The sequence below is a fragment of the Cynocephalus volans genome, chromosome 15 (genome assembly GCF_027409185.1).
Source record: "Cynocephalus volans isolate mCynVol1 chromosome 15, mCynVol1.pri, whole genome shotgun sequence".
Taxonomy (NCBI): Eukaryota; Metazoa; Chordata; class Mammalia; order Dermoptera; family Cynocephalidae; genus Cynocephalus; species Cynocephalus volans.
The window spans coordinates 52,603,868-52,618,670 of NC_084474.1; the positions used below are offsets into that span (position 1 = coordinate 52,603,868).

The 14,803-nt window shown below is 42.1% G+C and overlaps 1 protein-coding gene across 1 annotated transcript in view; it reads left to right on the plus strand.

The window, feature by feature from the left end:
* The first annotated feature begins 304 nt into the window (after window positions 1–304).
* DPYS (dihydropyrimidinase) overlaps window positions 305–14,803 on the plus strand; it is a 73,975-nt gene continuing 59,476 nt past the window's right edge. The window contains exons 1-2 of the mRNA XM_063079829.1: window positions 305–568; window positions 13,941–14,099. Coding sequence (XP_062935899.1) covers window positions 305–568; window positions 13,941–14,099 — 423 coding nt within the window. The remainder of the gene's footprint in view (window positions 569–13,940; window positions 14,100–14,803) is intronic.

Consider the following 14,803-nt stretch of genomic DNA (forward strand, 5'->3'; position numbering starts at 1 on the left):
TTATCTTTTGAAGGAAAACACACGTCCCTCATTCTTAAAACTTCGAGATCATTCCTTTCCAATGACTGAGAAACCTGGGTGACACCTAGACTCCGGGGACAGAACATTCGAGCTCTGAGCGTGGAAGGGCTGTGCTGAGCTCCTGCTCTGTCCCAGCCTTTAGGCTCCAGCCCAGCCCTCCCCGGGGTGGAGCCCGCAGCTGTGTATAAACCTGCCCGCCCTTCGTAGCCACAGCTGCAGCTTGGGGACTGTCCGCGGGGACAGCGCAGCCCGCAGCCGGGTAGGACCCCACGTGTGCCCCGCCATGGCGGCGCCGTCGCGGCTCCTGATCCGCGGGGGTCGCGTGGTCAATGACGACTTCTCGCAGGTGGCCGACGTGCTGGTGGAGGACGGCGTGGTGCGGGCTCTCGGGCAGGACCTGCTGCCGCCCGGGGGCGAGCCCGCGGGGCTGCGGGTCCTGGACGCCGCCGGCAAGCTCGTCCTGCCCGGCGGCATCGACACTCACACGCACATGCAGTTCCCTTTCATGGGCTCGTGCAGCGTCGATGACTTCCACCAGGGCACCAAGGTACCCATCCCGCCGCGCCCTCCACCCCGGGACGGCTGCGGGGCGCGACCGGCTGGCACCTGCGCTGCGCGGAGGGACCGGGCGGGCAGCGACACGAGCGGGCGTGGGGCTGCGCTTAGGATGCCCAGTGAGGAGGTCCCTTCTAGGCGCCCCTTCTCCGTAGCACCCCAGCCTTGGCTAAACCAGACGCCCTCTACCCCTCCCTTTGGCTAATTTGACAAGTTTAAGGCAATCTATTCCCTTACCCTCACTTGTCTACACCCCCATACCTTCCCCCACCCCCAACCCCATTTTCATTGGTGCTCTGTGGAAGTCCACAAATCTTCCATGATGTCTGTAGAATTTGTTTTTAGTAGGCACTCCAGCTATTCCTCCCTAATCTCCACCCGCAGACAAAACCAAATGAAAGATCCATTCCCCTAGTAGCTCGTCTGCACTATGGTGGGGTCTGGGTGGACTGGAAACCCACTGAGTCCACCCCTACCCCGATCCTTCCCCCCTCCAGTAGAAAAAGTATAGCCCTGACCAGGATATCGAAGAGAAAATATTCCAGAAATGATCTCCCAGCACACACTCACACCCAGGCAAACTCGCCCCATCTCTTCTCAGACCCTCTTGCCCCAGGGTCGTGGAACACGGACCCGATTCTTGCTGCTTGAGAATCCGCAGCTTTGCTCATCTTGTGGGAGGTCAGCCGGATCACAGAGCCCCAGCTGAGGGAGGCTTGGGTTCTCTAGGTACAAAGGCCTGGAAGCTCACATCAGTGAGAGGAGCCTGAAACGCTTCCCCAAAGCTCCTGGAAACAAGATCAGGAGATTAACAGGGCAGCTTTACAAGAACACAGTTAACATTCTTTTCTGAGCGCTTTCGGCTAAAGCCAAACCCAGACCTTCCTTGAGTCTTGTGTTTTGGGCGGGCTTAAGAGAAATGGCTCCTTCCAAAGTGAAGATGTACGTATTGATATCCTTAAGGCCAAGGCTCTTCGCCCAAGGATGTAGGCGAGGTCTTCCTGAGGCCCAGGCCTTCATCTGGGAGACATCCGGCTGTTTAGTCCAGGTGGAAGCGGGCAGTCTTTCAAAGCAGTTCTGACGATTGCAGTGCTGATTTCTAACAGTCTTACTCTCCTTATACCTCTCCCCCTCCACGTCCCCCATTTATCTGTGACTGGCCAGAATGTTTAACAGAAAAAGAAAGGCAGGTAGATCTGACCCAGAGAAAAGGATCTGGGGCTGGCTGCTCAAATCAACATGGAAAGCTTCTTCCTAGTTACTGTTATCCACCTTTACCATCAGGTCAATAGAGTCCTTTGTAAGACACATCATTATCTGTTTTGAAAACTGGCAAACTTTGTATTGAATATTCATTTTCCCCATTTGCTAAAAAGTAAAATGTGCTGAATTTTAATGAACTGATTTTTACATTTTAAATAAATTTTTCAGCTATCAGAACAGTACATGATTATAGAAAACTGTAAAGAACAATAGAAAAGTAGAAAAAAGAAGAATATGACTGATACTCTTTCTCTCAATGACACCCAGTGTTTTGGTGTATTGCCTTTATGCTTTTTAATAGGCTTTACTTTACATAATTGGGATCGGATTGCACATGTGTGTATGAGCGTGTGTGTATACCTGTATATAAAATTTTGTAACCTGCTGTTTTCAGTCATAGTGCAAGCACTTTCTGTTATCACAGACTCATTGACGAAGTGCTTTGCTAATGGCAGGGAATTCCATTGAACACCTGCCTACCCCTTTGCAAGGTGGAGAGCTGCTATTTCTGACCATCATGCCGGGCCCACTACCATCATTCTCCCTCTTGTAGCTTTTTTTAAAAAATTATTATTTATTATTAGCCTTACAAATATGATATTTCATTCTTACAAATTATTCTTACAAATTATGATATTTCTTTATGCCCTTTACCTGACCTATCACTTCCCAAACCCCCTCTCTCCCTCCCCCCCATCTCAAGTATCCTTAGATTTGTTCTTGAAAGGACCAGTCGACACCAGTTGACGATCCACCGGAGAGAGCTCGTTTATTAGGCGGCACACACACATATATATAGGGCTTTTAGGGAAGGCTGATTGGCTTAAAATACAATCCCTACTTAGCATACCGCATGGGGCTTGGGGTGAGCTGATTGGTGTGCGATTCACGCCAGCGCCAGCGGGAAGGAGAGTACGGAAGAGAAGGGCAACAAGCGCCATGATGGGGTGTGGCCAAGAAGGACTTATGTGATCAGGGTGTGATCCCTTGGGGCATTTGGGTTCCTCGGTGTGATCCCTTGGGGCATTTGGGTTCTTACAGTTCTCTCCTTCTGAAAGTTCAATGTATTGCTGTGGTCTTTTCTTTCTTTTCTTTCCTTCATTCCTTCCTTCCTCCCTCCCTCCTTCTTGTAGCTTTTTCATTTCTTTTTCTTCTGTCAGGGTTTCAGATAAAGCAGCCAAGAAGAAAAGGTTGGAATGCTGTGAGGGAGGGGCATTTTCTCCCTTTCTCAAGATTATCTATGAATGGCCCAAGGCCCTGGGCAGTGCACCTTAGTCTAATTAATATCTGTTCTTTGGCCATTCGGATTTTCTAGCAGAGAGACATTTCTAGTTCCTAACTTAGAAGGCATGTCCTCGTCTGTTGTCAGCATCTGAAAAGACTTATCTACCAGCTGATTCTCTAGGCATTTGTGTACTTAAAGGTTGCCAAAACATTAAACAAAAACATGTTCTTCATGAGCTTAGGATTTTAAGTAGAAAAGAATATGGGCAGAGATATTAAGATCAAAGGTTTAGTAAATACCAAATTCCTGTTAAATATTAAATGGTACTCACAAAGGGGGTGAGTTGCAAAAGTCCACCTTAAAAATTGGTTGACTGGATTCCAGGAGATAACAACTTCTATCCCCCAGAACAGAGGAGGCTCCATAAAGGGAACCAGATGGGTAAATATAGATAAACAAACATTAGAGTATTGTCCCAAGTTCTAGAAGGAGGGCATTATGGACTTATTCTGTCTTCTTTTCTAGTCTTCACAGTAATTGTCATGGCAATATTGGTAGGTCTCTGGTTTGGGGAATTAGGGACAAAGAAGTCTTTCGTAAATGCTAGTTGTATAAATATTAAACTTGGAAAAGTCTTCTGTTAAGTAACATTTTTGTTAAGCAACATCTTCTGTTAAGTAACATTTATTTTATCAAGACTTGCTACATACTAGGCACCACGCTAAGTTGTGCGTTATACTGAAACTTAAATTACCTGCCTAAGGTCACACACCTAGTAAGTGGTCCAGTGGCTCTTCAAATTCAGTACTGGCTGACTCCATTATTAAAGTTCTTACCTACTAGGTTCTATCTAATGTTCCAAATTGTCAGGGTGGCAAGTGATGGATGAGAAAGCCCATGTGAGTTGCGTGTTAATATTGAGATGGATTTTCTCAAAAATAGAGCTGAGCCATCCTTAGGAAATATAGTAACCCTTAACCTTCCCAAAGCTGGAGGCAGTTAAGGGTATCAAAATAAATACACATTGAAGGTATTAGTCCTTTGTAGCCACATGCATTTATAGCCACATGATCTCTAAGGGTACAGATGTGGGTACCTTAAGTACAGAAAGCAATAAAGTAAAAATAATACATCATGCTTTTAGGAGATGGGCCCCAAAAGGTTATGTTGTGGAGGACAAGGAACCCAGCCGTTACAGTTAGACCAATAGCTATTTGTTTTCTGCATCCACCAGGCTGATCATTTATAATACCTGACAAATAGAAGGGATACTGTTGGGGGTATTCTATTTATTGATCACTAGATTGTGAGGGGACCCAGTTTAAAAAATGAAATATAGGTCAACTAAAGGTTACATATTTTATAAATCTAATTCATGTCAGGTTGGTTTAAAGCCTATAAAATATTTACTTAATTACAGGTAAAAGCTTTCTATCTGATGTAACTAAAGAAAATAATGTTCTGCTTTAAAGAACTCATATTTCATTTTGTTGGTCTGTACTACACGTACAGTGGACTTCCAGTAATTCAATATCCATGAGGAAGGACAATGGGATTTTTTTATTCAATGGATATTGTGAATTAAATAAACTTGAAGTAATTATGACTTTGCGTTTACTACATCCTGCGATTAGAGAGTGAATTACAAGAGTTCAGTGAGTTTTCAAATATGTGTATTTATATTTAGACATATATGCAGGTTGGAGTGGGTGGACTCACGTTAAAAACCTGGTAGTGTCAGTAGCTGGCAGAAGGGTTATCTTTTAAAAAATTGGGAAAACATTCAGGACGCTTTTCTTTTCTTTTTTTGTAAAGGACGAAAAGTTCTCAAAATTATTGAGAAAGGAAATTATACTTTGCTTTGAAACTTTTTTGTAAAATGACATGTATTATACAAGGCAGTATAATACATGTGACTAAGCACATATTCATTGTATTCATAGAGCTTCCTCACCTTGTAGAAGAGCTATGTTCAGAAGTCTTGATTGCAAACCAACTCCCTTTTTCTGTTGCTTGCCTGAGCTCCAGGCTGGCCTTCAGGAGCTACGTGGGCTGACTGTGTGACCTTGGGCAAGTCACTTCTCTCAGGGTTGTCAACATTTCCTTATCTATGAAATAAGGTGTTGGTTAGACAACTTCAATTCAAAATAATTTTTTAATTAAAAATTTTTAAAACAATATATTTAAAATATATATTTAAAACATAATATATTATATATATATATATATATATTCATCAAACAGCCCTCAGGAAGATGCTGGAGCATCATAGTCACTCAATATATCTTAGTTGAATGAATGAACTGCTTTTTTTTAAAAAAAGAAAACAGAAGAATATAAGGAAAAATAATATTTTAAATCATCTATAATTTTAGCATTTTTCACCTATCCCTTTAGATTTTTCTTTTGGGGGAGGCATGCAAACATTTTTCCTTCTACCAAATTGGGCATACCAGTTAGAGTCAGCCTTCTTCATTAAACATTTCTCATGTCCTTAAGGTCGTTGGAGAATGTGATTTTGTGGCCCCATTATTCCCTCCAAGGCTAGAGGAACTCAGATTTTTCTTTTTAGCCTTCGTATCTCTTAAGCCTCAGACTTCCATTTCTGCCTGTCTGCAGATATCACAGCCTGGATGTCCCGAGAAACATCCGAAACTCAGCATGGTCCAAATGAAACTTAGCCTCCTCTCCAAGTGCCCACCCATTTTTCATCCTGTTTCCCAAACTGTTAATGGCTCTGCTCTCATCTTCTCCATGACAGACATTTCTGTGGTTTCTAGTTTTTTGATGGGATATTAGCAATGCTGTGACAGACATCCTTGTACACAAATCATTGTTCATATTCTTGATGATTGCCTTAGAAATCATCCCCCAGAGTGAAATACTTAGGCCAATGAGTATTAGACACATCCTAAAGGAGTTTAATGCACACATTCAGACTGCTCTTCAGTTTATGCTCCCACCAGCTGTATAATGTCCATTTCACTGCTCCTGGCCAAACAGTGATGGATATTGACTTTTATTCTTTTTTTTTTTTTGAAGTCTGGCCAGTAAGGGGATCCAAACTTTTGACCTTGTTGTTATAACAGCATGCTGTAACCAACTGAGCTAATCAGCCAGCCTTGGATATTGACTTGAAAAAGAAAATCTATGCTAATTTAATTTAAAAGACATAGAATTTCTTAATATTTTTAGAAGACAATTTCTTTAATTACTGGTGAGGCTGAGCTTTGGATGTTCCCATTGTGTTAATAGTTGCTGTGTTCCAGCTTTAAAGGTTTGTAGTTCTATGGTTGCCTTGAAAGGCTATTTAATGACTACAAAGTCAACCTTCGAACTAATCAAAAGAAGAAAAAAAATCTCAAAGATTAATTTGAAACCACTTGATGTTGAATAAGGCTTTGGCACTACTGAGGGTGTTGTGTGTTAGGAATCCTTTCACTGAACTTAACAGAATCTAGGACTTGCCTTCTTTCAGTTTTTATACTCAAGTACCTCATGCTTTTTACTTCCACAGCTTGTTTTCTCCTTTATTTGTCTGGCCTGAGTGTTTTCTTCATGTGCGTGCGTGTGTGTGTGTGTGTGCGTGTGTGTGTGTGTGTGTGTGTGTGTGTGTGTGTGTGTACATACATATATTTATTTTAAAAGCATATTTGATTGTACATATCTGTGGGGTACAGAGTTGAATATCAATACCTGTGTGTAATATGTCATGTTCAAATCTGGATAATTAGTATGTTCAACACTATACAATGTAATCATTTTTCATGGCCCTTTCCCAATTTCTCCCTCCCCCCGCCCCAGCCTGAGTGTTTTCAATGTCCGACAGAGGTAGTTTGGAAATCAAGGTTTCTATGGTGTTGCTGTTGGGGAGGAAAAACATTTCTTCTACCCTCTTAGGTTTTTTATTGGGGGACTGCAGACAAAACTGACGAAAGAGAGATGAGGAAGAGAAAGGACAGATTTTTTGTCCTAATTCACATATATATATGTGGGAATTCACAGAAAAATGTGTCTCAAAGGAGGTGGTTAGAATTTAGGGCTTATACACCATCTTAACAGGGAAAAGGAAAGGGGAGCATATTCACGTACAAATGACGTCTTAATAGAGGAAGGTTGGGGGAGAAAGGGCACTCATGGGAAAACATGTCTTTTAGAAAAGATAAATGGGCCCTTAGGAGAACAGATGGGAGATATGACAGTTTTGTGACAATGTCTATCTAGGTGTGGTGTAGGCTTCTAGTTTCTGGTGATAAGAATCAATCTAATTGATCTTCTCTGGTTGTGAAACTCCTGGAGAGGGGATTTATGACCACCCAGTTCTTCTGGGATGCTCTGCTTTATAGAACATACAGGAATTCAGTGGGGGGACGCCTATTCTCAAGTGTCTTCGGCTCCAAATAAATTTTATGCTACAGGGCATATTCTGTCCCTTAACTGCCATCTAATATGAAATAACCCCAAACTAAGGATTTTTCAAATTGATGTTAGTCTTCATCAATGCAGTCAACAAATATTTCTTGGAAAGCCACAAGTGTCAAGCATTGTGGTTGGTGGGGGATTACAGAGATGCAAACAATTGTGTTGGTTCTCAATGGCAGACAGACTGGAGGTATATGGGTCCCTACTCTGTCTGGGCTTTAGTAATAAATTATATGCAGTAGACTTTTAGCTTGTAGACTTAACTTTGATGACTGTGACTATTTTTGAGTGAACACTTGAGGTCAGTGACTTCTGACATTTTCCTTTTTGCCTCTTGCTAAGTTGCCCGTTATAACGGCTTGCGCCACCGAGCTGCGCTTCTGAGCAGGTTACTTGGCTGATAAGTGACCTTGGCAACTGCCCAGCCTGCACCTCAACACCTCTTTGTCCTCTCTTCTCATGTGTCAAGTAACAACTTGAGGGAGGACACTTCAGATTTTTAGTTATGTTTCATTGCATCTAATGGGGAAATTGCAGGAACTGTTGCTCACACATGAAAGACCTTAAAAATTAGCTTAAGTAAAACAAGACCTAATCCTGTTTTTTTAAATCAAGAAATTCTTTGAGGCATATATACAGAAATAGATTATAACTTTGTTTGTTAAAAGCCTAGTTAACACTGATTTGGTAGTGGACTTTGGACAAAACTGAGCCTTCAGACCTGCTCAAAGTCTACATTCCATATTCACATATTCACAGAAGGGTCTAAGAAACTACATGGCCAGAGCTAGCAATATTTTCACATTAGCACACAACTTATGCAACTTTCACAGTTTGCTATTGGAAAAGTGAACCATCATAATTACTCCATCTTATAACTTGGGGAAATTCCTTCCTTTCTCTCTTAAACATTTAGAGAATATTTACATGCCGGGCACTGTAATGGTCACAGGGCATACAGAGATGAAACAACATCAATTACATCAGCACCTCTGGTGGATGGGGTCAAAGTTCCCTAGATGATTCTGACATGCAGCCAGGGTAAGAATCACTGGTCTAGGAAACACTTATTCTGCTATGGAATGAAATGTTGCCAGATTCTAGAACTGCAAGTAAAGTCAGTTAAGATCTTTTAAAAAAAAAAAAATGAGAAAGAGAGAGAAGAATCACTGGACTAGGTAGAGGAGGGGGTTGGGAGGGGAAAACATGAATGACGTCGCTCTCTGAGGTGGAAAGGAACTCAGAGGTCTTCTGGGAGAGGAAGGGACAGTGTCACTTGAGCGGGTGAATGACTTGGGAGGGGGAGACTCAACAGAAACCTGAGGAGACAGCTAAAGTTCAGACCATGCCGGGCCTTATGGGCTGTGTAACAATTGTTTCTTCTTAATTAATAAAGGAATTAATAAATTAATAAAGGATTGGAGGTGGCAAGTGCGGCCAGGCAGGATATGGCAGGTGGACCTCCCACCTAGAGTGTGCTTACCTGTCTCTTGAGGATTCCCAGGGGGATTGTGCTGTGGGCGATCACAGTGTAAGCTGCTCAGTAACACGCCCTATCCACGGCCCTCTTCCCTTTGTCTCCCTTCCCTTCACATCTCGTCACCCCCCTGCGCTAGTCCAGTCAGGAGAAGACAAAGATGGCACCGGGCAGGGGAGGTGAAGACGCGGGAAGTGGAGGGACTCCTGGAGTGTGCAGGAGGTCGACTGAACTTGGGGATTCAGGAGAGAAGAGGTGTGACTCTTAAGTCTCTGGTTTGCACTGTTGGATAGAAGATGGTGTGGTTAATATTTCAAACTTGGGGAGACAAGAAGCTGAGAGTAGACAGACAACATGCAGGACATTTTTACAAAGCTAAATGTGCTTTTGGATTTGAGACATCAGTTGCGATCATGAAGTTTGTTTTCATAAGTTTTATGACTATGAGAAAGCTAGAAATTCATCCCAGAGCTTTCCTCTCTAAGGCTCAAATGTACTGTTGGGTTTCTTTCTGTTTTGCTTGGTTGGAGCAGATCCTGTGATAGGTTTTAGTGAAACAAAGTCACTTGTTCCAGGATGAGCTTAGACATGAAAATGGCTTGGGACACTTTCAATAATGATTTACAACCTAATGCATTCTTAAATAAAATTTCGTGTCAGGTAACATTATGATCCACTGTTGGCTAGAGCTGATCTCAATTTATGCTCCATTCATTTGCACAGGAGACAGCATAGGCTCCCCCGACCCCCAAAAGAGGGTTTTAGATAAATTGCAAGGTTTTCAAAAGAGAACAGCCAACATAACTAGGAGCTGAAAGAATTGATTTATGAGCCAAGATTAGAAAAACTAAATGCATTTTCCTTGGCTAACTGACAAATAAAAGTGGAGAGAAGTCAATCAGTGGTAAAAACGAAGGAAACAATTAGGTTTCATACAGCAATATGAAAGAAATCCATCCCGGGCTATCCTCTCCTGTTCACTATCGTTTCTCTAAATTCATTCCCGGTCTGAGGGTGAGGAGAGGGAAGAGGAACAGGGAGAAACAGAAAGAGAAGAAACAAAGAAAAGACAAGCGGTTGCTTCTCTCCTCTCTCTCTCCTGCTCCTGGTTAATTAGGAATGTGGAGCCTTTGTGATCAATCCTTATTCAAGAGCTTTGGAACGGTAGCCCCAGGAATCTCAGTCTGCTTTGATTTTAGAAGGTGGTCCTCTGACCATCACCTCTTCAGTCTAGTAAGAAGACCTGTCTACTTAATTACATACCATATGCATGTATATATGTCTTTGTGTCATATATATGCAAAATATTTTTCCTTATGAAAGTTATATTTTTCATAGAAAATTTAGCAAATATTAAAAATAAAGCTTAATTGGAAGGAAACTAAAATGATCTGTAATCATACCACCCACAAACAGCCACTGTGAACTTTCTGTCCTGGCTCAGGACTGTTTTGCTTTCATGCTAAGTGTTGGAATATTCTGGAGCATCTTATTGTGGCCCGTGTTGCATGTCCTGCTTCTCTCTTCTGGCCATTTCAGGGCCAACCTCAGGACCCCTCTGTCATCTCTCCAAGTCACCCCCACGTCTTTCCCCTAGTCTTGATTGCTCTTCAGCATCAGATCTGCATTTCCTCCTGTCGACAAATAACCACCAAGTGGACACGTGCCCAAGCACCTGTCACTCTGGGTGTTCCATACCTAACTCATGCTCCTCCTGAACACGAGATGGCCCTCTTCCTCCATCCACTCACCTGCCATCTTCTTGCTCATCCCAGTCACATCGGCTCACCTGACTCCCTTTGCCCCTACAAACAACCATCGTCCTGTCTTCCTCCTCTAGCAGAGCTTCCCCTCGGGCTGTTCACACTTCCCGGAAGCGCAGGCTCTGGAGCCTGCCTTTGCCACTCATTCACTGTGAGACTTTGGCCGAGTCGTTTAATGGTTCTTGTGCTCAGTTTCCTCTACTGTAAAGTGGTACAGTAGTACCCACTGCAGAGCTGTTGAGGTGATTAGAACATGCAAAACATCAGAATCGTTCCTGCACAGGGTAAGTGCTCACCAGGAGTTAGGTATTGTTATACTATTGGAGTATGTCCTAATCCTAATTTAAATTCATGTTTTCTCTGATGTCTGAGTTGATCTTTCCTCCTCTGAATTCCTGGTCATCTTTTCCTCTTCCAGGGAGCTTAGCAATTTTTATCTCCTTTTAGCAATTTCTGTACTACCATTTATTACAGAAGTAGACTTGCTACCTGTTATTACAACCTAATTATTTTATTATATTTATTATATATTTCTGTTTCCCCCTCTAGAATGTAAGCACCCTGAGGGGCAGAATCTTTGTCTGGTTGTTTGTGTGACCTTTCCATTCCCTTCACTCCGTGTAGTGGTCTGTGCGTGGTAGACTTTTTTTGTGTAACAGTTTTATTTCAGTTATTTACTATTTGGCTTTTGGCCAGTATGGGGATTTGATAACAGTTTTAGTAAGATATAATTCACATACAATTCAGCCATGTAAAGTGTACAGTGTAGTGGTTTTCAGTATATTCACAGAGTTGTGCAACCATTGCAAAAATTTTAAAACCTTTTTATCACCCCCAAAAGAAACACTGCGCCCTTTAGCTCACCCTCGACTCTCCGCATCCCCTCCAGGTCCCCAGCAACCATGTTCTACCTGCTGTCCCCATGGATTTGCCTCTTCTGCACATTTCATGTAAATGGGATTATACAGTATGTGATCTTCTCTGTCTGTCTTCATTCAGCATCATGTTTTCAAGCTTCATCCAGGTCGGAGCATGTATAACCTCATTCCTTTTTATGACCAGATACTATTCCATTATATGAATCCACCACATTTGGTTTATCCACTCATTAGGTGATGGACATTTGGGTTGTTTCTACTTTTTGGTTATTATGGAAAATGCTGCTCTGAATATTTGTGTACAACTTTCTGTGTGGACACGTTTTCATTTCTCTTGGCTATATACCTAAAAGTGGAATTGCTGGGCCATATGGTAACTCTATGTTTAGCTGACGAGCTCCAAGCTGTTTTCCAAAGTGGCTGTACCACTTTATATTTCCACCAGTAGTGTATATTTTCATCACACCCTACATGACTTTTAATAGGGAAAGGTAGAAAGAATAGTTCTTTAAGTTTGATTTTCTAGTTCAGTAGACAATAGAAAAGTACTTTCTTCTAATGCTTTAATTAACACCACATTTTATTAAAAAATGCCCTTCATCCTCAAGGGATGACTCTGTCAGATTGTGAAGACACTTGAAGGAAGAAGGTAAGAAGATTAATCTGTATTCAAATAAAAATACAGAGCCCAGAGGAATTTTTTTTCTAGTATTGTCATTACACAAATAGGAATTTCTTAAGAAATGCAAATATGTATTTTTTGGGCCAAGAATAAGCCAATGTTATTTAAAGGTGAAGACAAAGTACAGGATACTGTACAAAAAATGAAATTTTCGAGAGCTAAAAGAATTGGAGTAGGGCCAAATAAGGGAAAAATTAAATATCTATTGAAGCAAGCAAAAAAAGAAGGTAGAATAGAGCTAATATCCCAGATAGGATACGGGAGCATTTGATGTATCTGGAAGACTGTGGGACTGCACAGGGATGTGACTGGGCTGTGGTCAGAAGGGCCTGGGAATGAAGCTGGTGACACTGTCCCCTCCTGTGTTATCACATGATCACATTTCTGGTGATGAGATGAGACGATATAGCAAAGGTGGAAAACTTCCTAATTCTGAAATCATGGTGCAAAGGCTTATGATTTATCATGAGCTGAGGCTTAGAAAGCATGTACCATGAGTCAAGCTCTGTCCTCCAGACTTTATATACACCAGCTCTCCAAAGAGGCCTATGGTATAGGTGCAATTATCGTCCTCACTTTACAGAGGAGGAATCAAAGGCACACACAGGTTAAGAAACTGCTCAGGATGCCACAGCTACGAAGTGTTAAATCTGAGCCTTGTGCCAATGAGCCTGCAGGGTCCCGGCCCTAAGCCACTGTGCTGTCTAGCTCCCTGCCTGTGTTTGTTTTCTTCACCTACATTGTTTGAGCACAGCAATCAAAAACAGATGAACCACCTTGTGATTTTAGTTTAAATGAATTCAATTTAGACAGTCGAAGGCTTTTGATTTAGTAGCAGTTTTTAAATTAGTTGTGGTGTAATGTCATATAATATGCCAATGGATACATTGAGAGTTGAGGCAGAATGAGGACATACAGACCATGTTAGAAAGATGCAACTTTTCTCCAGAGGCGGTAAGAGCATTCAGTTTTAATCTTAGGAGTCAAGTGGTCACATTTGTGCTTTGGAAATATCCCTCTCTTTGCAATGAGGGGTGGTGGGAGGAGAACTGGAGAGATAAAGACCTATCGAGACTCTGTTACAATTGTCAAGGTGAGAGATGAGGAGGACCTGAACCCATACCAGAGCAGTGGGAACGGATAGAGGGGACAGATGTGAATCAAAGACAGATTAAGGAGCCACCAGCTGGTTGCGGGGAATAGAGGTGAGGCATGACCCATGTAAACCTTCCAGGATTCTGCGTGGATCACAGGGCAGTGGAGATACAATTTACTAAGATGGAGCCTAATAAAATGGAATTTTACATAGTAAGGAATAAAGTTTCTTGAGAAGAAAAATGATTGTACTTTTCCACTTTTCCATTTTGGTTGTTCTTTATAGTCCTCACTCTGTTTTCTTTGTGTCCAAGCCATTTTCATCTTATCAGATATGTCATTCTTTGTGCAATAGCAATTCCAGCAGTTTTAATGCTTCAAATTTTAATCTATGGAAAGCCTATTCACATCCCTCTGGGTCTCTTAAACAGCATCTTTGTGCAATTTCCTGGATCCATCAAGTTTGCCCAAGTGCTTACAAATGCACGTTGTTCAAGGTGATAAACGACTTAACTAGAACGTTGATGGCGAACCTGTTGAAACGCTCTCGTGATTCCAGGCTGCTCTGGCAGGAGGCACCACCATGATCATGGATTTCGCTATCCCTCAGAAAGGGGGTTCCCTCATCGAGGCCTTCGAGACCTGGCGAAGCTGGGCTGATCCCAAAGTCTGCTGTGACTACAGCCTTCACGTGGCAGTGACGTGGTGGAGTGACCAGGTGAGCCGCCTGGGTTCCAGTTTGTTCCATTTAGTCCCCTAGTCCTTGCTCTGTACAACAGCAAAAAGCTGGGTGATGTTGTTTGCTTCCTGGATGACTGAAGGCAGAAGGGGGCAGAAGACTTTTCATTGCGCCTTCTTTTATAGCTTTTGAATTTGGAATCCTGTGAAGTATTATCAGTTTAAAAACATTTTTAGAAATCATATCAAGACTAAGGGAGAAATCCCTTATGCTCATTTACAACAGCTTCTCCTACTATTTAATTCATGAATCGTAAATGCTTTAAATGTAATTTTAAGTGAATTGATCTCCCTTTTTCTCAACTTCAGCATCCCCAAAATCTTTTAAACAGTATTTCCCCACAGATTAGAACTTCAATTAGAAATGTTTAATTGCTGGAGAAAAATCAAGGAGATTGTAGATTTAAAATTCCCTAAAACTGTTAGCCTTATTCCTACTCCTGACCCTTCTTGAGAGAGGAAGGAACAGACCAGGACCATTTCCAAAGTCTTCTCGCAGCTGTACCCTGACTGGGTGCTCTTCCTACAATGCTCTGCTGATGTTACCTGGTCAGACCATTTCATTATAGGGCTTAAACCAACCTTCCATGTCCACTAACTACTTAGGCCATGGCAGAAATGATCATGTGATTCAGATAGGAGAGACAGCTTTGAGAGATGTTAAAAATATGTTGATTTGTCCCC